Source organism: Vipera ursinii (genome assembly GCF_947247035.1).
Source record: "Vipera ursinii genome assembly, chromosome: 1".
Classification (NCBI taxonomy): domain Eukaryota; kingdom Metazoa; phylum Chordata; class Lepidosauria; order Squamata; family Viperidae; genus Vipera; species Vipera ursinii.
In genome coordinates, this window is record NC_139512.1 from 359516948 (window position 1) to 359534662 (window position 17715).

At 55.7% G+C, this 17715-nt stretch overlaps 2 protein-coding genes across 2 annotated transcripts in view; one reads left to right on the top strand and one right to left on the bottom strand.

The window, feature by feature from the left end:
* The window catches only part of RPA1 (replication protein A1), a 216070-nt gene that overhangs the window by 133141 nt on the left and 65214 nt on the right, over positions 1-17715 (bottom strand). The gene's annotated exons all lie outside the window — the stretch shown is intronic.
* On the top strand, positions 1270-17126 carry TLCD2 (TLC domain containing 2; the record flags this gene model as incomplete). The annotated part of the gene is made up of 4 exons (XM_083350322.1): positions 1270-1442; positions 1547-1629; positions 13789-13871; positions 16770-17126. 4 exons carry the CDS (start codon positions 1270-1272, stop codon positions 17124-17126), a joined length of 696 nt encoding a protein of 231 aa, XP_083206448.1.

The following is a 17715-nucleotide window of genomic DNA, read 5'->3' on the forward strand; positions in this document are numbered from 1 at the left end:
AGGGCGTCGTCGTCGTCTCGGAACAGAAGAGGGGACGGGGCGCGCCTGCCAAGCAGCCGGTCCTTCCTCGCGCATACAATCTGGCGCCGCCCCCAAACTTGCCCGAAGTGGGCGGCCTGCATTTACTTATTAGCCGCCCGGCTCCGTCGGCGAGCATCCCGGCGACTCGCAGCCGAGGGGGGCGGGAGGGCAGCGCTGGGGCCCACTCCCGCGATCCGGAGACCGCAGGGGTGGAGCCGCAGAAGCGGGCCGCTTGCGGAGAACAGGCGAGAAGAGGACCTGACGCCGCGCCGGAGCTTTGCTGGCGAAGCTTGGAGCGTCTCCGCCCGGGCAATGCCCCGTTTCGGGGCGCCCGCGCCAGGCCACTTCGGGCCGGCACTTCCTTCTGAAGCGCGCCGGCTGAGCCGGCGTGTTCGGGACTTCCGCGCTGGCCAGACTCGCACGAGCCACCGAGCAGGGAAGCCATAGCCGGGACTGCTGCCCGAAAGGGGAGCCCCGGTGACTCCCAGCAGCCGCGGAAAGGCGTCGGGCGGCCGCAACCTACACCGGCGGCGCGGGCTGTGGCGGCGCTCACGCCTCGGCAGTCCTGGGCAAACGCAGCCGGCGGAACGGCTGACCCGGGAGTGGGGGGCAGCGCCCTCCTGCAGTCCCGGGCAACCGTTTCGGTAGAGCTCTCGCTAACCAGGCGGGTTCCCGGCAGCGCCAAACGGCTCCCTTCGCCTGAAGCCCCGGCACCTGCGATCCAAGCCAAGGCGGTCCCCGCGGCTCAGGTCCGTCCCGCCACCTGCTCCGCTGTCGCCCGATTCCTCGCGTTCCGAAGGCCGCCCGCCCATCAAGCGGCGGTGGGCTATCCCGAGGCCGGTCGGGCTTTCCGAACGGCTGCTGAAGCCCACCGCGCCGGAGTCGCCCTCCGGGCACTTCGCGGCCGCGGCTGGAGTTTCTGTGCCGGCGCGGCGAGAGAGGCTGGAAGGCCGGCGGCCTCCCTGGGACGAATGCCGGGTCGTGGCTCGCTGTCCGAGGAGACCCTTCCGTCCCGGCGGGGGGGGGGCGTCGCCATGGAGACGGGGCGACCGCGGAGCCAATGGCGGGCGCCGCCGGGGGACGGTTTGTCTGCCGTCACACCCCCGGCTCCCCCCCACTCCGCGGTGGCCCCTTTCCCGCCCGGCCCTCCGCGCTCTCGGCTCCCCGCTGCCCTGGGGCTTGCTGCGCTCCGCTGCGGGCGAGGGCGAGAGGGGGGGCCGGCGGGCTCGGGGCTCGGGCAGTCCCGCGATGGATTTGCTGTTGCTGCTGGGGGGCTCGATGGGCGCCTTTCGGCTGCTCAACAACGTCCTGGAGCGCCTGGTGCCGCCGCCCTCCCCGGCGCAGCCCGTTCGCTGGAAGTGGCGCAACATTTGGACGTCGCTGGCCCACAGCCTGCTGAGCGGCTCCTGGGCCCTACTCGGGTGGGTGGAAGTCGCAGTCGCGGTCGCGGTCGGGGCGGGCAGAAGGAGCCGCTCCGGGCGAGCATTCACAGAGCCCCCCCCCCCCACACTTTCTCCGGCCGCAGGTTCTACTTCTACCCCCCGATGAGCCAGGATCTCATCGACCACTTCTCGCCCTCCGCGCACTGCTTGCTGGGGATCTCCATCGGTAAGTGGCTCTCCTGCACCGGACCGTTCCCCGACCAGCCCCCTGCCCCCCCCCCCCGGCCCGGGAAGAGCCAGCACGGGAGCCGGGAAACCGTTTAGTTTCGGCTTGCTTGAAAGGGCTCCTGAGATGCAGGGGCAGCGCTAAAGCAGAGAAGCCCAGTAGCCCCCCCTCTTCTCCCGCTGGATGGGGAGGGGGCAGCCGAGCTGCACGTTGCCGGCCCTGGAGAGCACCTCCACACTTCTGTGCTGGCATCTGACGGAGGAGGCAACTGGTGCCAGCCACCACCCCCGCCCCCCCCCGTCGTTCCCTTCCTTGCATGTGACCGCGGGGGCACACAATCGCTCCATTTTCCTGCTCCGTGGAAGCCACTGCCGCCTGAGATGGCCCCTGTCCCTTCCTCCTGAGGGAAGCTTACAGCTTGGTCTCCCTTTCGTTCATCTGTTCTCCCCAACGCCCCCCCCATTAAGTGCGGCAAAGGATCGTTCAGCAAAGTTTACCCCTTCAGGTGGGTTGGACTGGGGTTCTGAGGAATTCTCGACAATATCTGGAGGGGGCATGGTGGGGAAAGAACACCCCCCTCCTTCAGAACAGCAGGTAGGGGGTGGGGTGGGGATAAACCACCAGGTTTGTTGTTTTTTTAAAATTCCATTTATATCCCGCCCTTCTCCGAAGACTCAGGGCGGCTTACAAGCTTAGCAGTAGCCTTCATTCTATGTATATGCCTGCTTATTAGGGCTTTCACACACACCCCCAAGCGGCATTATTAGAAAGTCAGCTTAATTGCCCCCAACAATCTGCTCTTCCCTGTTGGAAGCTGCATCTGACTCTGGCAATGAGGTGATGAGGAGAGAGAGCCAGAGCAGTGACTGAGAATGGAATGGAATGGAATAGAATAGAATAGAATAGAATAGAATAGAATAGAATAGAATAGAATAGAATAGAATAGAATAGAATAGAATAGAATAGAATAGAATAGAATAGAATAAGGAAAAAGAATAAAAAAGGATAGAATAGAATAGAATAGAATAGAATAGAATAGAATAGAATAGAATAGAGAAAAAGTATAGAATAGAATAGAATAGAATAGAATAGAATAGAATAGAATAGAATAGAGAAAAAGTATAGAATAGAATAGAATAGAATAGAATAGAATAGAATATAGAATAGAATATAGAATAGAATATAGAATAGAATAGAGCTGGAAGGGACCTTGGAGGTCTTCTAGTCCAGCCCCCTACTCCAGCAGCAGAACCTATATCATCTCAGACAGGGGAATGTCTAGTCTCTTCTTAAAAATCTCTAGTGATGGAGCACCCACAACTTTTGGAGGCAAGCTGTTCCACTGATGAATTCTCCTCATGGTCAGGAAGTTTCTCCTTAGTTCTTCTCTCCTTGATTAGTTTCTATCCATTGCTTCTTATCCTGCCCTCCGGTGCTTTTGAGAATAGCTTGACTCCCTCTTCTTTGGGGCAGCCCCTGAGATATTGGAATACTGCTATCATGTCACCCCTCACCCTTCTCTTCATTAAACTACACATACCCAATTCCAGCAACCGTTCTTTATATGTTTTAGCCTCCAGTCCCCTGGTCATCTTTGTTGCCCTTCTCTGCACTCTTTCTAGAGGCTCAACATCTTTTTATATCGTGGTGACCAAAACTGGATGCCGTATTCCAAGTCTGGCCTTACCAAGGCCTTGTAAAGTGGTATTAGCACTTCAGGTGATCTTGATTCCATCTCTCTGTTAATGCAGCCTAGCGCTGTGTTGGCTTTTCTGGCACCTGCAGCACAGGGCTGGCTCCTATTTAAGGGATGGTCCACTAGGACTCCGAGATCCCTCTCACAGTTGCTACTATTCAAGAGGTACCACTTCAGTCTGCTGCACATGCCTCTGGTATTGCACACGGATCCCCAACCCCAAGAGGGGAGGGGCATTCGAAGGGAGTCCCGACTGCCAGCTCAGCCTCCACTAGTCCCCCAGTTGCTGCTCTGCTGGACGAGCATTAAGGACGTGCCCAAAAGCCACCTGGACAACTGACCAGCGTGGGAACAGCTGCACTGGGAAATGGCAGAGGGCCCCTCCCTCACGCTTCACTGTGCACCCCTCTCAAACCCCCACCCACCCACCCTAGTCAGCTGAGCCGGACATGGCTCAAGGGTGCTGGCAGTGGCCAGGGAAGAACTCGTGGGAAGAGATGGGTTTTCTTGCTGCTCAAGCAGAGGTGACCCATCCCTGGAGCTTTGCTGGGAGCTGGACAGACACCGGGGGGGGGGGGGGACACACGACCTTAATATCCTTTTCCTCTTTTGCTGTTTGAAACTTTCCTGGCTTAGACAATGTTACAGTATTAGGGGCAGCCCAGACACTACAATGACAACATCATTCTGCCCTTGAAGAAGAGCAGGTAAAATGATCACCTTCAAAATGGGCATTCCTAGCAGTAAAACCATAATCAGCCTCTGACAGGTCCAGATGTGCAGGTAACAAGCATCACTGTTGGACGCTTGGGGCTTCATCAGTGGGTTCTTGTGTGCATTTGGTTCCTAGTTAAATTTTTCTGGCTTTTGCTGGAGTGAAGTGGAATAAAACTTTATTAAGGTGATGCTTCAGGATGTTTACAAATACCTAAATTTGTATTTATGCTATTGGTTACATTTGCAAATGTGTGCACATGCATGTCTATTTTCAGGTTAAAATTGGCATGTCTTTAACTGTTACAAAAGGTATTTGAATCCCTCCTATAGGATTAAGTTTCAGGTTAGGATTAAGTTAATCCCTCTGAGGCTGCTAGGGTTTTAAATGTTTCCCCCCCCCATGAGGAAATGATTTAAAATTGCAGAGAAATAAAACCGTTTAGAAAAGGGGGTAAATGCAGGCTGTTGCTACATTTTAGGGACTTCCTTTCCTGAATTCAAGGTGTAATTTTAAAACTCCACAAAATTTAAAGCATCATTAGTCTATTAATTATTTCACAGTGCACAAAATAGGGCTTGCTTCCCCAGTTCAATGGAGCCTACAGTTCAGTCAGTTCTGGTTTGAATCCATATGGAATTGAGCAGAGGGCTGGACTAGAAGACCTCCAAGGTCCCTTCCAGCTCTAATTCATTCTCTCTTCTCTTCTCTTCCCATTCCCATTCCCATCGCATTCTTAGAATTAGAATTTAGGGTTCAGGCTGTGTGCTTAGGGTGGTCACCCTTTTCCTGGTGGGATTAGATTCGAGGTGTCACGGGTGGTGGCCATCCTGACCTGGGGGCTCCAGCCACAGGAGGGAGGGGCTGCTGTGCACAGAGAGTCAGGGGCAACAAGAATCGTGACCCAGTGATTTATGCCTGCATCCCAGGGGACTTGCTTATTTGGATGGTGTCACTGATTGAACAGATATACCACATTTGCAGCTTACGTTATTGCTTTACTTACATGCTGCCTTAATATTTTTTAAATAACTTAAAGTAGCCAAGGTCGAGAAAGACTGCCTTAGGCTGCTTTAGCTAAAGATCTCCCTATGTCTAGAGCGCCTACTCACCTCCTCGCTTGGCTCAGAGGTCTAGGCTGATGGCGCTCCAGACAGGATCTTTCCTGCCAATCAAGCCTGTCACAGGCTTGTCTCCCAAGCGCTCTGCTGCTGCCGCCCCTGCGCCCTTCCTCGCTTTCACGTGCCAGCTGCTCCTAAACCTCTGTGGAGCAACACTGGTCTGGGACGGCCCCTTATCAAATACTGGCCTTTTTGAGAAAACAGCCTTTCCACCCAACTATCCCCGTGTCTCTTTTTCATGGCTTGCCCACATTTCCTCCGCGAGGGATATCCTCCCTCTGAAGGGAGCCTGCGTCCCTCTTCCCCTTGGACGCCAGGCTTCCCTCCCGCCTTTTCTGCCTCTCTCAGCTCTTCACTCTTGGGAGGAAACAGGTCAGGATGCTAAGGTAGAATTTCATCAGATCCTTGCATTCGCTCCTCTTCCTCCTCTTCTTCTCCCCTCACTCCTCTTCCTCCTCCTCCCCAGCCTGTCCTCCTGTGAACAGGTGGCCTCTTCCTTCTGCCGGCACTAGGACCTCTTTGCAGCCACCAGCCTTCCTCTCACGAGTCAGTCAGGGCCAGACGTGCGATGGCTGTTTCATCACAGCCCAAAGGGCCGTCTATGCTTGTCTCGGCCTTCCCCGTGGCTTCAAAAGCACTTGCAAGATGCTCCTTGCCTTCTCTGGTTGCATTTCTTACTGGAGGGCTTCAAATCCCTCTTCTACCAGCCACCCAAAGTGCATCCATCCCTCCTTAGACCATCTTTCCTTTGGGTCCTTCTGGCAGAGCCAAGGTGAGCCCAAGAGGTCTTCCTAGAGAGGCTCTTCTCGTTGCTTAGGTTTCCTTCTGGTGAACTACACTCTTTTTTTCACTTTCTTGTCCGGAATGGCAATCTCTCTGCCTTGTGAGCTGCTGATTAATCCTCAGCTGGCTCTTTCCCACCATCCAGATGTTGCCCTCACACCGAGAACCTAATGGTGTGGTTAGAACCTGCGGGAGCCGCTCCAGAGCAACCATCTCCACTGCTTTTGTTCTCTGCCTGCAGCCCTTTCTCTCCTGCCAATCTAGCTCCCGGTTCTGTTCTAAACCAGCCCTCTTCTCGCACCCCTAATCAAAGGAAGAGTCTGGAAAGCGTCCAAGATCAAAAGGCTTCTGCCAAGTTTTAATTACACTGTTACAAAAATACAAGAGCTTGACTTCTCAAAGAAAAAGTTGCTTTCAGCAACTAGCCCCTCCCCAAACACTTCTTTTATAGAGAGCTCAGGGCGTGGTCTCCCTGTGCCTCCTCCCGAGGAGTCCCATAGCCTTCCTTTGTTTGTCCCTGCTCGTCTGCCTCCTGCGTCGGGCGTCCTTGAACAGGGCCAGCTGTGGGTCATCATCCTCCGCACTCTCGGGCTCACACAGCTGAGAAGAGGTTCCCGGCTGAGGACTCTGCAAAGTCTCCAAATCATCATCAGCCGGTTCGTTTCCCTCCTCCCCCACATCTGAGTCCTCCGATACATCGGACCCGGCTGTCGGGCCCACAGGCTGGCCCTGAGTCACAACACTATCCCGCACCGCAGGGCCCTTCCCCCGGGTCTGCCGATCCGGATGCGGTCGGGATGGGAACTGTTCGTGAAAAGCAGTCACCAACGCAGGGGCATGAACGGCGGTCGCGTCTTCCCATGTGAAGTCCTCCGGCCCGTACCCTTTCCACTCGATCAGGTACTGGAAGCGACCTTTCAGCCAGCGGGAATCCCTGATGCTGGCGACCTCGTACTCGGGGGTGCTGTCGCCATCACGAGGTCCTGATGGGGGAGGTTCCGCTTGGCGAAGTGGACAAGCCGGTTGTTCGGGGACCAACAAGGACCGATGGAAGACGGGGTGCACGCGCAGGGAACGTGGCAGAGTTAAACGATAGGCGACCGGGTTGATGACGGCCTCGACTGGGAACGGTCCAAGGTAACGGTGGTCCAGCTTCCTCGCCGGCCGAGTGGATGGTAGGTTCCTGGTGGACAGCCAGACCCGATCCCCCACCGATAATGGAGGCGTATCCCTTCTCGACCGATCGGCGAACCTCTTGTAGTCGGCCTTGGCCTTCTCCAGCTGCCGTCGCACCAACCGATGGATCGCCTGTAACTCCGCCATGAATTCGTTCGCTGCCGGCTCCGGTGAGTCCACGGGAGAAAGGGGGAAAAACCGAGGGTGATAACCCACATTGGCCAAGAACGGTGTCATCTGCGTGGAGGTGTGCTGCGAGTTGTTAAAGGCAAACTCGGCTATGGCCAAATAGTCCACCCAATTGTCCTGCTGCAGGTTAACGTAGCAGCGCAGATACTGCTCCAAAATGCCGATGACCTTCTCGGTACCCCCGTCGGTCTGAGGATGATGCGCGGACGAGAGGCAAACCTTAATGTCCAACGCCCGCATCAACTCCTGCCAGAAGCGGGCTGTAAACTGGGCCCCCCTATCGGAGACGACTCTATCGGGAAGGCCGTGCAGCCGGAACACCTGTTGGATGAACATGCGACTAGTGGCGCGAGCTGACGGTAAGCCGCGACAGGGGATGAAGTGCGCCATCTTGGTCAACATGTCCACCACCACAAACACTGTCGTGAAGCCGGAGGATGGGGGTAGATCCGTCAGAAAGTCCATGGACACAGCCCCCCAGGGTCTCTTGGGCGTTGGCAAAGGCTGCAGTAAACCAGGCGGGGCCCCTGTCGCTGACTTGGCCTGCCTGCATGGGACGCAGGAGGTGACATAAGACTGGACATCGTGTCGGACTCGGGGCCACCAGAATGTACGGGAGACCAGGTTCAGAGTCTTGAACAGGCCAAAATGCCCCGCAGCCGGGTTATCATGACATTGGCTGAGGACGAGTCCCCTGAGTGGCCCTCCTGGAACATAGAGCCGGTCACGATAATACAGGAGTCCATCCGTGACCGACCAAGGCGAATCTGGCCCCACCTCTTCCTTCCGCTGAGCCACCCACGCCTCCTGCTGCTGCGCCTCCCGGATCCGAGCCCGTATATCCACCGGCTCCCGCACCGCAGCAAAAGACTCGACGGGGATCACGGTCCTGGGCGGAAGCTTGTCTTCCACTCGGGTGTACTCGGGCTTCCTGGACAGAGCATCCGCTCTCTGGTTGTGCCCGCTTGGTATGTACCGCACCCGGAAGTCAAACCTCGCAAAGAAGAGGGACCACCGGATCTGGCGTTGGTTCAAATTCCGAGCGGTCTGCAGGCTTTCCAGATTCTTGTGGTCCGTCCGGACCTCGATTTGATGCCGCGCCCCCTCCAGATGATGCCTCCAAGCCTCGAACGCCGCCTTGATGGCCAGCAGCTCCTTCTCCCAGATGGTATAGTTGCGCTCCGAGGGATTCAATTTCCGTGAGTGATACGCGCAAGGGAAAAGGGTACCGTTGGGCGTCGCTGCCTGAAGTAACACGGCCCCAATGGCAATGTCGGAGGCGTCCGCCTCCACGACAAATGGCCGTTGCGGGTCAGGATGCTTCAAGATGGGCTCCTTCATGAAGGCGTCCTTCAGAGCTTGGAACGCCTGTTGTTCGGGGGCGTTCCACTGGAACCGAGTCTTCTTCTGCAGGAGCCGGGTGAGGGGGGCTGTCAAGGCAGCAAAGCCAGGGATGAATGTCCGATAGTAGTTGGCAAATCCAAGAAGTCGCTGAATATCCTTCACGCGACGCGGGGGTTGCCAACTCTGCAATGACTCAACTTTACTCGGTTCCATGGCGATGCCCTCAGGAGAAATGCGGTGACCCAAGAAATCAATGGTCACCTGGTAGAACTGGCACTTCTCCAACTTGGCAAACAGCCGATGATTCCGGAGGCGCTGCAGGACCTGACGGAGATGCTGATGATGCGCTTCACGCGACGGGGAGTAAATCAGGATGTCGTCCAGGTAAATCACAACAAACTGGTCCAACAGATCCCGAAAGACGTCATTCATAAAATGCTGAAACACAGCGGGGGCGTTGGTCAGGCCAAACGGCATCACCGTGTACTCGAAATGTCCATAGCGAGTACCAAACGCCGTCTTCCACTCATCACCCGGCCGAACCCTGACGAGGTTGTAAGTTCCACGCAGGTCCAGTTTCGTGAAGATCTTAGCCTCCCGGAGTCGGTCCAAGAGCTCGGGGATGAGGGGCAGCGGGTAGCGGTTACGCACCGTGATAGCGTTGAGTTTCCGGTAGTCACAGCAAAGCCGTAACTCGCCCGACTTCTTTTTGACGAAGAGCACGGGCGCAGACACTGGCGAGGACGAGGGCCGGATGAAACCACGAGCCAAGTTCTTCGTCAGGAAGTCCCGCAATGCAGCCAACTCGGGCTCCGACATGGAGTACAAACGCCCCACTGGGAGAGGCGCATCAGGGACTAGGTCAATGGAGCAGTCGTAGGGCCTGTGCGGGGGTAATTGGTCCGCCTCTGACTCGCTGAACACGTCAGCAAAGTCGGACAGTTCGGGAGGCAAGGAAACCCCTGAGGAACCCTCCACCTGGCCGGCACAGATATGGCGGGTGTGGTCCACGCACTGCAAACTTGGGAAGGTGACCAAGTTCTGAGACCAATAGATCTGTGGATCATGCGCCCGGAGCCACGCCAGTCCCAAGACCACGGGGAAGTGCAGATCCGAAGTGACGTAGAACTGAATGGCCTCCACATGGGTACTGATGGCCATACACACGGGTTGCGTGGCGGCCGTGATAGGCCCGGACAGGAGCACTCGACCATCGATGGTCTCCACAAGCATGGGCGGATCCACTGGACACTGGGGAACAGCCCATTTGGCCACAAAGGCCGAATCCATAAAGTTAGTGGTAGCCCCAGAGTCAATTAAGGCATGGACTGGAATCCCCTCTGACGTGCCAGGGAGGATCAGACGTGCCTCCAAAATCAAATGCCGTGGAGGTTCACAGGCACCGTTGGAACGGCGTCGCTCGGAGTGGATGTTGTGGGTCGCCCGATCTTTCACACCGTCTAGATCGGGCTCGGGCCGTTTCCCGATAACAAAGCAGGGGACTTTCTCAGGGCAGGCTTGGTCACTGACGCCCGCTGACGCTTCTTCGGGCAAGAAGCAGCCAAATGTCCAGGGTCCCCACAGTAAAAACACAACCCCTCCGATCGTCGTCTGTCCATTTCCGTCACCGATAGACGGGACCTGGCGGCACCCAGCTCCATTGGCTCCTCCCTCTGGACCGGGGGCTCACGCACAACAGGGGCGGCAGGGGTCTGTGGGGTGGCACGGCGACTCTTACGCTGCTGCAGCCGGGCATCGATCCGCAGACAAAGATGGATCAGCCCATTCAGGTCTGAGGGAATGTCCACGCGGGCCAGCTCATCCAACATCTCCTCTGACAAGCCATCCTGAAAGGCATCCACGAGCGCAGCCTCATTCCAGGCGGAATCCTGGCTAAGCAGCCGGAAATCGCTGATATAGGCCTGTAGAGGGCGCTGACCCTGCCTCAAAGCTTTCAGGCGTCGGGTGGCCGTCTGTGCCTTAATCGGGTCCTCGTACATGAGGCGCATATGGTCACAAAACCCCCCAAAGTTATCCAACAAAGGGCTAGGCTGTGCCAACAGAGGCGTGCCCCAACGAGCTGCATCTCCCGACAGAAGGCTCAACACGAATCCCACCTTATCTCGGTCAGTGGGGAAATCAGCTGCTTTCACGCTGATATAAAGCTGGCATTGTCCCAGGAAGGCAGGAAACAGTTCTGGATTACCAGCGAATTTATCCGGCATAGCTATCTGACATTTCCTCCTGGGTGGGGGGGCAGCATGTACCTGAGCCTGCAGTTGTGCCACCTGAGTGGCCAGCAAGGTGAGTTGCTGGTTGAGCTGGACATTCTCGGCAAGAAGCTGCTCCATCGTAGTATTAAGGGGTGGGTGGCTGAAAGCAAACTGTTCTAAACCAGCCCTCTTCTCGCACCCCTAATCAAAGGAAGAGTCTGGAAAGCGTCCAAGATCAAAAGGCTTCTGCCAAGTTTTAATTACACTGTTACAAAAATACAAGAGCTTGACTTCTCAAAGAAAAAGTTGCTTTCAGCAACTAGCCCCTCCCCAAACACTTCTTTTATAGAGAGCTCAGGGCGTGGTCTCCCTGTGCCTCCTCCCGAGGAGTCCCATAGCCTTCCTTTGTTTGTCCCTGCTCGTCTGCCTCCTGCGTCGGGCATCCTTGAACAGGGCCAGCTGTGGGTCATCATCCTCCGCACTCTCGGGCTCACACAGCTGAGAAGAGGTTCCCGGCTGAGGACTCTGCAAAGTCTCCAAATCATCATCAGCCGGTTCGTTTCCCTCCTCCCCCACATCTGAGTCCTCCGATACATCGGACCCGGCTGTCGGGCCCACAGGCTGGCCCTGAGTCACAACAGGTTCTAGAAGAGTGGCAGGCTGCCCTTTCCTCCACATTTACCATGAAACTCTCTCCAGCAGCTCCCATCTCTTACCCTGTCAGCCTCCTCCAGCGTTGAGGTCCCATTTTGCATCTCGTTCTTTTTATATTCTGTATCCAAGACATAGAATGCCACCCTGCAGGTGCCTCTGGCATTTCCCCCTCTTGGCCTATGTGCCCACGAGCTTGCCCTTAAAAGGGAAGTCGTGGCCATGACCCAGGCCCAGCCACTTTTCTTAGAACATAGAATAAAAGAGGTGGAAGGGCCCTCGGAGGTCCTCCAATCCAACCCCCTGCTCAAGCAGGAGACCCTACACCATTCCAGACAGATGGCTGCCCAATTTCTACTTAAAAACTTCCAGTGTTGGAGCACACACAACTTCCGGAGGCAACTTCCGTTCCACTGGTTGACTGCGCTCACCATTAGGAATTTCTTCAGCCTGGCATTTCAGTGCAGGACACGCTGCTACTGCTGCTGCTGCGGTGGAATCCTTGGTAACATGACTGTGGACCCTCGTTCCTGGGACACGGGTGCGTTGCAACTGGTTCAGAGGAGGCCCCCTTGGGACGTGCCCTGTGAGGAGACGCTGCCAGAGCTGGCACTGTGGAACACGCAGCAGTCCTCACGGGAAGGATTGGGTCTTCTGGGGGGGCCACGATGAAGCATGAGCTGGCAGTCTGCAGATGTCGAAGGAGCCAACGCAATCTTGGGTTGCCTCAATGGAGGAACGTGGGACAAGAGCACCGGAAGCGAGACAACTGTCGTGCTGCTCTGTATTTGGATGTATTTGGATGCTCAGACTGTATTTCGATGCTGGGTCCCCTTCTGGTTGCCCAAATGCCACAAGAGCAGCGCTGGGCAACGGAAAGTGCAACGAAGAGGGGAAGGGTGGCTAAATCCCATGGAGAACAAAGTAGCCGGCTGTTTTCATGCTCAAGAAGATTGGAGACACAACAGGCCATGCTTGAATGGCCACCGTGGGGAAGAGCCCCTGGTTTTATTCTGCACAGTGTCCAGGGGGAGGCCCGGATCCAATGGGCTGAAGCTTCAGTGAGGGAGATCCAAACTCGAAACCAGCAGGAATCGCCTGGCTGTGAGTGCAGTGAAGCACTGGCACGCTGGCCTCCTGGAGCTGTGTTTGTGCAGCAGCTGGGCCGCCATTTGTGCGGCAAGCTCTGGGTGGGGCTCTTGAAGGGAAGGGACCCCCCAGCACCCTTTCCAAGGGTTTGATTCTATGCGTGCTCTGGACCACAGAAAGGCCAGGGGGAAACTGCCTCCAGGGTTATAAAAGGGGCCCATAGAGAAGAGGGTCAGGAACCCTTGTCTGCGGCTATAGGCAGTGGGGAGGAGCTGCAGTTTCCTAGATTTTGCTGAAACATTAGGAGAAACGAATGGAAGAAGAGCTTTGTCTACTGAAACTGTGCATTTTCTACCTTGGGAAGAAGTTTTTAAGAGCAGGCTGGGCAGCTGAATCTCACAAGTGATTTCATCCTTTTCCCTGCATTGCAGAAGGTTGGACAAGATGATCTTCACGATCCCTCCAACCCACAATGTGATAAATTGCTGAAAGGTTGGCATGGTGTGTGAAGATGCCCACAAGCTCTTTAGTCAACCTAGTTAAGCACATTGCACAAAAACTACAGCGTGTCTAAAAAAGCTACAATTCTCATCCGTTTGTTCCATTTAAATTGGAACAAAAACAAGGGCTGTTTAAAGTAAAGCAAAAGCATAAAGTTTGAAAACATCTCACAGCTTTTAGACCTTCAACAGAATTAAACCTGCAGGTCGATGGGAAAACAGCAGGATGAAGGACATCCATAGCCGAGAGTCCACTTGCCGGGCCAAAGGAGAGAAGGCCATTTCTGACAGCCTCCCCTTCTGAAGATGCTTCCTGAGAGACTTTGCAGACAGTGGAGTGGAGGGAGGGGCGGGGGGGGGGGGCTGGGAGAGGCAAGAGGAAGTTAACCAGGGTTGGGCCTGAGCCAGTTTAGACTTCACCCCAGCATTCAGCCCCAGAGACGAACCGGAAGGAAGATGGCAGGGCTCCTCTTAGCTTCCCTGCCAGCTCTCTGGTTGCCCGGCTCTTCCACTTTGCCCGCCCCGGGGACCTGATTCTCCTTGGCCTTCCCGGCCACCCAGCTGGTCTGAAAAGTGGGTGTGGAGTAACCCTGGAAGGAGAACCAGGTTCCTGAGCCGGGACTTGTGAATCTGCGGCAGAGAGAATCGGCAGCTTGTTGATGGGACACCTCTTCTTCCGCAGGGTATTTTGTGCAGGACTTCTTGGACATGATATGTCATCAGAAGCTTCAGAAATGTTGGGAGCTGCTGTTCCATCACTTTGTGGTGAGTTACTCATGCTTCTCATGTTAAGAAGACGTGGCTGTCCCGGGCAAGGGGTGAGTCGGCAGGAGCAGCCTCTCCTGGCTCAGGCTGGGCTCCCCCTGGGGGAAGGGAGAACGACAAGCGTGGGACTCAGGCCAGGTGGCCGTGGCAAGGGTGACCCTGTGGGATGAACGCTTGGGGCCTCCCACATGCCCTGGCCCTGACTTGGCCTGCTGGTTGCTGTTGGCACCTCCCTCTTCCAAGGGGGCCTGGCCTCACCCCACCGGGCTCCTCTTCCTCTTCTTCACTGCTTGGGTGTCTGCTGCTAGAGAAACATCTCAGAAACAGTCAACAAACTATTGCAATCACACAGCACCCACACCCTCAGGAACATCCTAAGAAAACCCAAAGACCAAGTACAGGAAGTCCTTGACTTACGAGCCCAAAATTTCTGCTGCTAAGCGAGAAAATTGCTAAGTGAATTTCTGCCTCATTTTACAATCTTTCTTGTCACATTTATTAGGTGAATCCCTGCAGGGGTTAACTTAGCAACACAGTTGTTAAGTGAATCTGCCTTCCGCCCTGACTTTGCTGGTCAGAAAGTCGCAAAAGGGGAGCGCATCACCCTGCAACCGTCATAAATATGAGTCAGTTGCCAAATGTCTGAATTTTGATCACGTAACCGTGGCGATGCTTGAACAGTTGTTAGTGTGAAAAATGGTTATAACTCACTTTTCCCAGTGCTGCTGTCACTAAACGGACTGTCATAAGTCGAGGACTACCTGTAGCCCAAGAAGCAAAAACAGGAGTCATCTACAACACAGTGTTAAGGCCTGGAACAGCCACACAGTGTAGGGCAGCCAGCCAGAAGACTAGCCAAGTGTGTCCAGAGCATCAATCAGCAGTCGAAAGACACAATGAAAACTACTTAGTCACATGGACAGACTCAACCACAATTTCAAGTGGAAAATTGTCAGTATCTTAAAGGTAAAGGTTCCCCCGCACATGCATGCTAGTTGTTTCCGACTCTAGGGGCCGGTGCTCATCTCCGTTTCAAAGCCGAAGAGCCAGCGCTTGTCCGAGGATGTCTCCGTGGTCATGTGGCCGGCATGACTAGACACCAAAGGTGCACGGAACGCTGTTCCCTTCCCACCGGAGTGGTCCCTGTTTTTCTACTTGCATTTTTACCTGCTTTCGAACTGCTAGGTTGGCAGAAGCTGGGACGAGTAACAGGCGCTCACTCTGCTACGCGGCACTTGGGATTCGACCCGCCAAACTGCCGACCTTCTGATCGACAAGCTCAGCATCCTAACCCACTGAGCCACCGCGTCCCTTCCTTATCTTGGGCCAAGCCAAATTCAGATCTAGGGAATTCCCGGAAACAAATCAGCCATCAATAGATAGATAGAAATAAACCACATTTATACCTCATTCAAAGCTAAGAATGAAACAAACAGCCAGATAAGCAGGGTTTAATGCCAGACAATCAAGTAGAAAACAAGAGCCCAATCAAGGATAAAACCCCTCCCCCACCAAAACTGGCAAGGCACACTCCTGCATATAAACAGAGAGCAAAATCCACACTCACTAGCATCGATCACGTTACCTAGTTGGATGATGAAACGTCTGCAAGCAAACCACCAAACACAGAGCACACCAAGGGGCCCACAAATAAATAGTAAGGCACATCCAGGGGCCCCCAGCCTTTCCGCACAAAGATCGGTGCTTCGCCCCTGCTGGGGTGCTTTCAGGGGGTAGCAGATGAGCATCCTTGCCCACATTCTGACTGGCTGAGGTGAACCAGCTGGAGCTGTCCTGGCTTCCTTTTATACCGGCCGCTCTGCACATCACACAAAGGGAAAGAGGCCTTTTGCTGTTTGCAGCCGGGCCCTGGCCTAGGCCTCAGGGGTCCAGCCTCAGGGGTCCAGCCCAAGAGACTGCTGCAGCTGTGCCCACCCACTGCCCACCTGACCAGTCAGGATGGGCTATAGCAAGGATGAAGGAATCACCGCGTTTGCGATTGTTCACTTTGGTTGGGATGGCAATGCTCGGCCTCAGAGCAGCAGAGGGGACAGTAAGGCAGAAGGGCCTCTGAGTCTGTGCAGACTGCCGTTGTAGCACCCAGCCAAGGGCCACCCGGGACTCCTCCAGTGTGCCTTTGAAAACCAGCCTCAGTAGGGAGCTGCCGTCTCTCTCCTGAGCTCTGGATTGCCCACGTCAGAATCAAATTTAGCAGAGACCCAGACTGGCTTCCAACTTAAACAGCTAAACTCCTTACAATCGCCTTAAGCACATCTTGCAGGGCTGGCGGGGGGGGGGGGAGAGAGAGGTTTGTTCTACAGAAGCTGTTCAAGGAGAGTCCAGCCATCAGCAGCTGATGCTCTGAATGGACTCCTGTCAATGGAGGGGCTTGCCTGCCCCCTCCTGTCAGTAGCTGCAGCTCTCCCCCAGGAACTGACCGGGGTGGGGGGGCAAGAGGTGGGGAGGCGTAGGGGAACCACAGACGTTTGACAGAGGCCATGGCTGAAAAGGAATTTGGATGTGCGTTTGAGATGCTTCCTCCGTTAAGGCTCAGAACTAATTTTTAAAACTGGCTGGTGGGGGGAGGCTGTAGGCACTGGGTCTTGACCTTACCTGCCCTCTGCCTTGGAGCCAATTTTCCAACGCCCGTGGGAGCAGAACTGAAGCCTGGGGGCTGCCCCGGTCCATGGATGAGGAGGTGGGTCAGGCTGTGATCTGCCCTGGCCGGGGCGTGGTGGCAGCAGGCGCACCGCTGAGAGTTACTGGCTGCTTTTAGCAGTGATGATCAGAAGCAGGAGGGTTCCTATTTGTTGCAGCCGGATTCCGGCTGCTTTCGCCAGGGGGTCCAGGGCAGAACGCACCCAGGGGAAGAGCCAACTCAGCCTTGCTGTCTTCCAGGTGATTGTTTGCTTTGGCTTTGCCTTCCTGGTTCGTCGCTTTGTGGGTTTCGCCATGGTGGCTCTGCTGGTGGAGATCAACTCCGTCTTCCTGCACCTCCGGACGATCCTGCAGATGGCTGGCTTGGCCAACACCGCCTCTTTCCGCCTCACCAGCCTGGTCAACCTTGGCACCTACCTGGTGTTCCGTATCCTGACCTTGGCCTGGATGACCCGTTGGCTGGCCCTGAACTGGGAGAATGTCCCAGCAGTGCCCTATGCCATGGGCACGGTGGGCATGGCCATCATGCTGCCCATCAACGTTGTCCTCTTCTACCGTCTGCTACGCTGCGACTTCCTCCCGTCTCACAAGAAGTAGTAGCTCCCGGCCAAGCGCCAGGGGAAGAGAGAAGGGGCCCGAGCAAGGCAGACAGCACCCACGCAGGCAGGAGGAAGGGGTTTCCCCAGCTGCTCAGAAGGCCCCCCCCGCCCCCCGGCTGCCCAGCGATGCAGAGACGGGAGCAGGGCCAGCCTTTCTGGAGAGCCCCGTGGAAGTGTCATGGTGCTGTTTGGTGGGAGGGCCGGGAGTGATGGTCACACAGCAAGGTGGGCTTCGCTCTGCCCTCCCTGAGGGGGAGCCTTATTGAAATGACTTCGCCCTGTGCATCTGTGTTCTGGCGTTTACTTCTGCTACACCTTCCCGTGCAACGTGAGCCTCCTGGGGATGGGTGCTCTTAGTCCCGCCCCTCCCTTCCACCCCTGCCCCGTGGCAAGAGCCAGGAGGCGGGCAGGCCGTGGAAGGGTATGGCAGAGACCTTCCCCACCCCGATGCCTACGGCAGACTCTCTCTGGGAAATAGCACTTCTTAGGGAACCTCCCTAGGAGTCACTAGCCTCAGTTCGGGGTTTGATGGCTAATGCTCTGTAGGTAAACTTCGCCAGCACTGGTACAAAAGGGACTGGAACAGA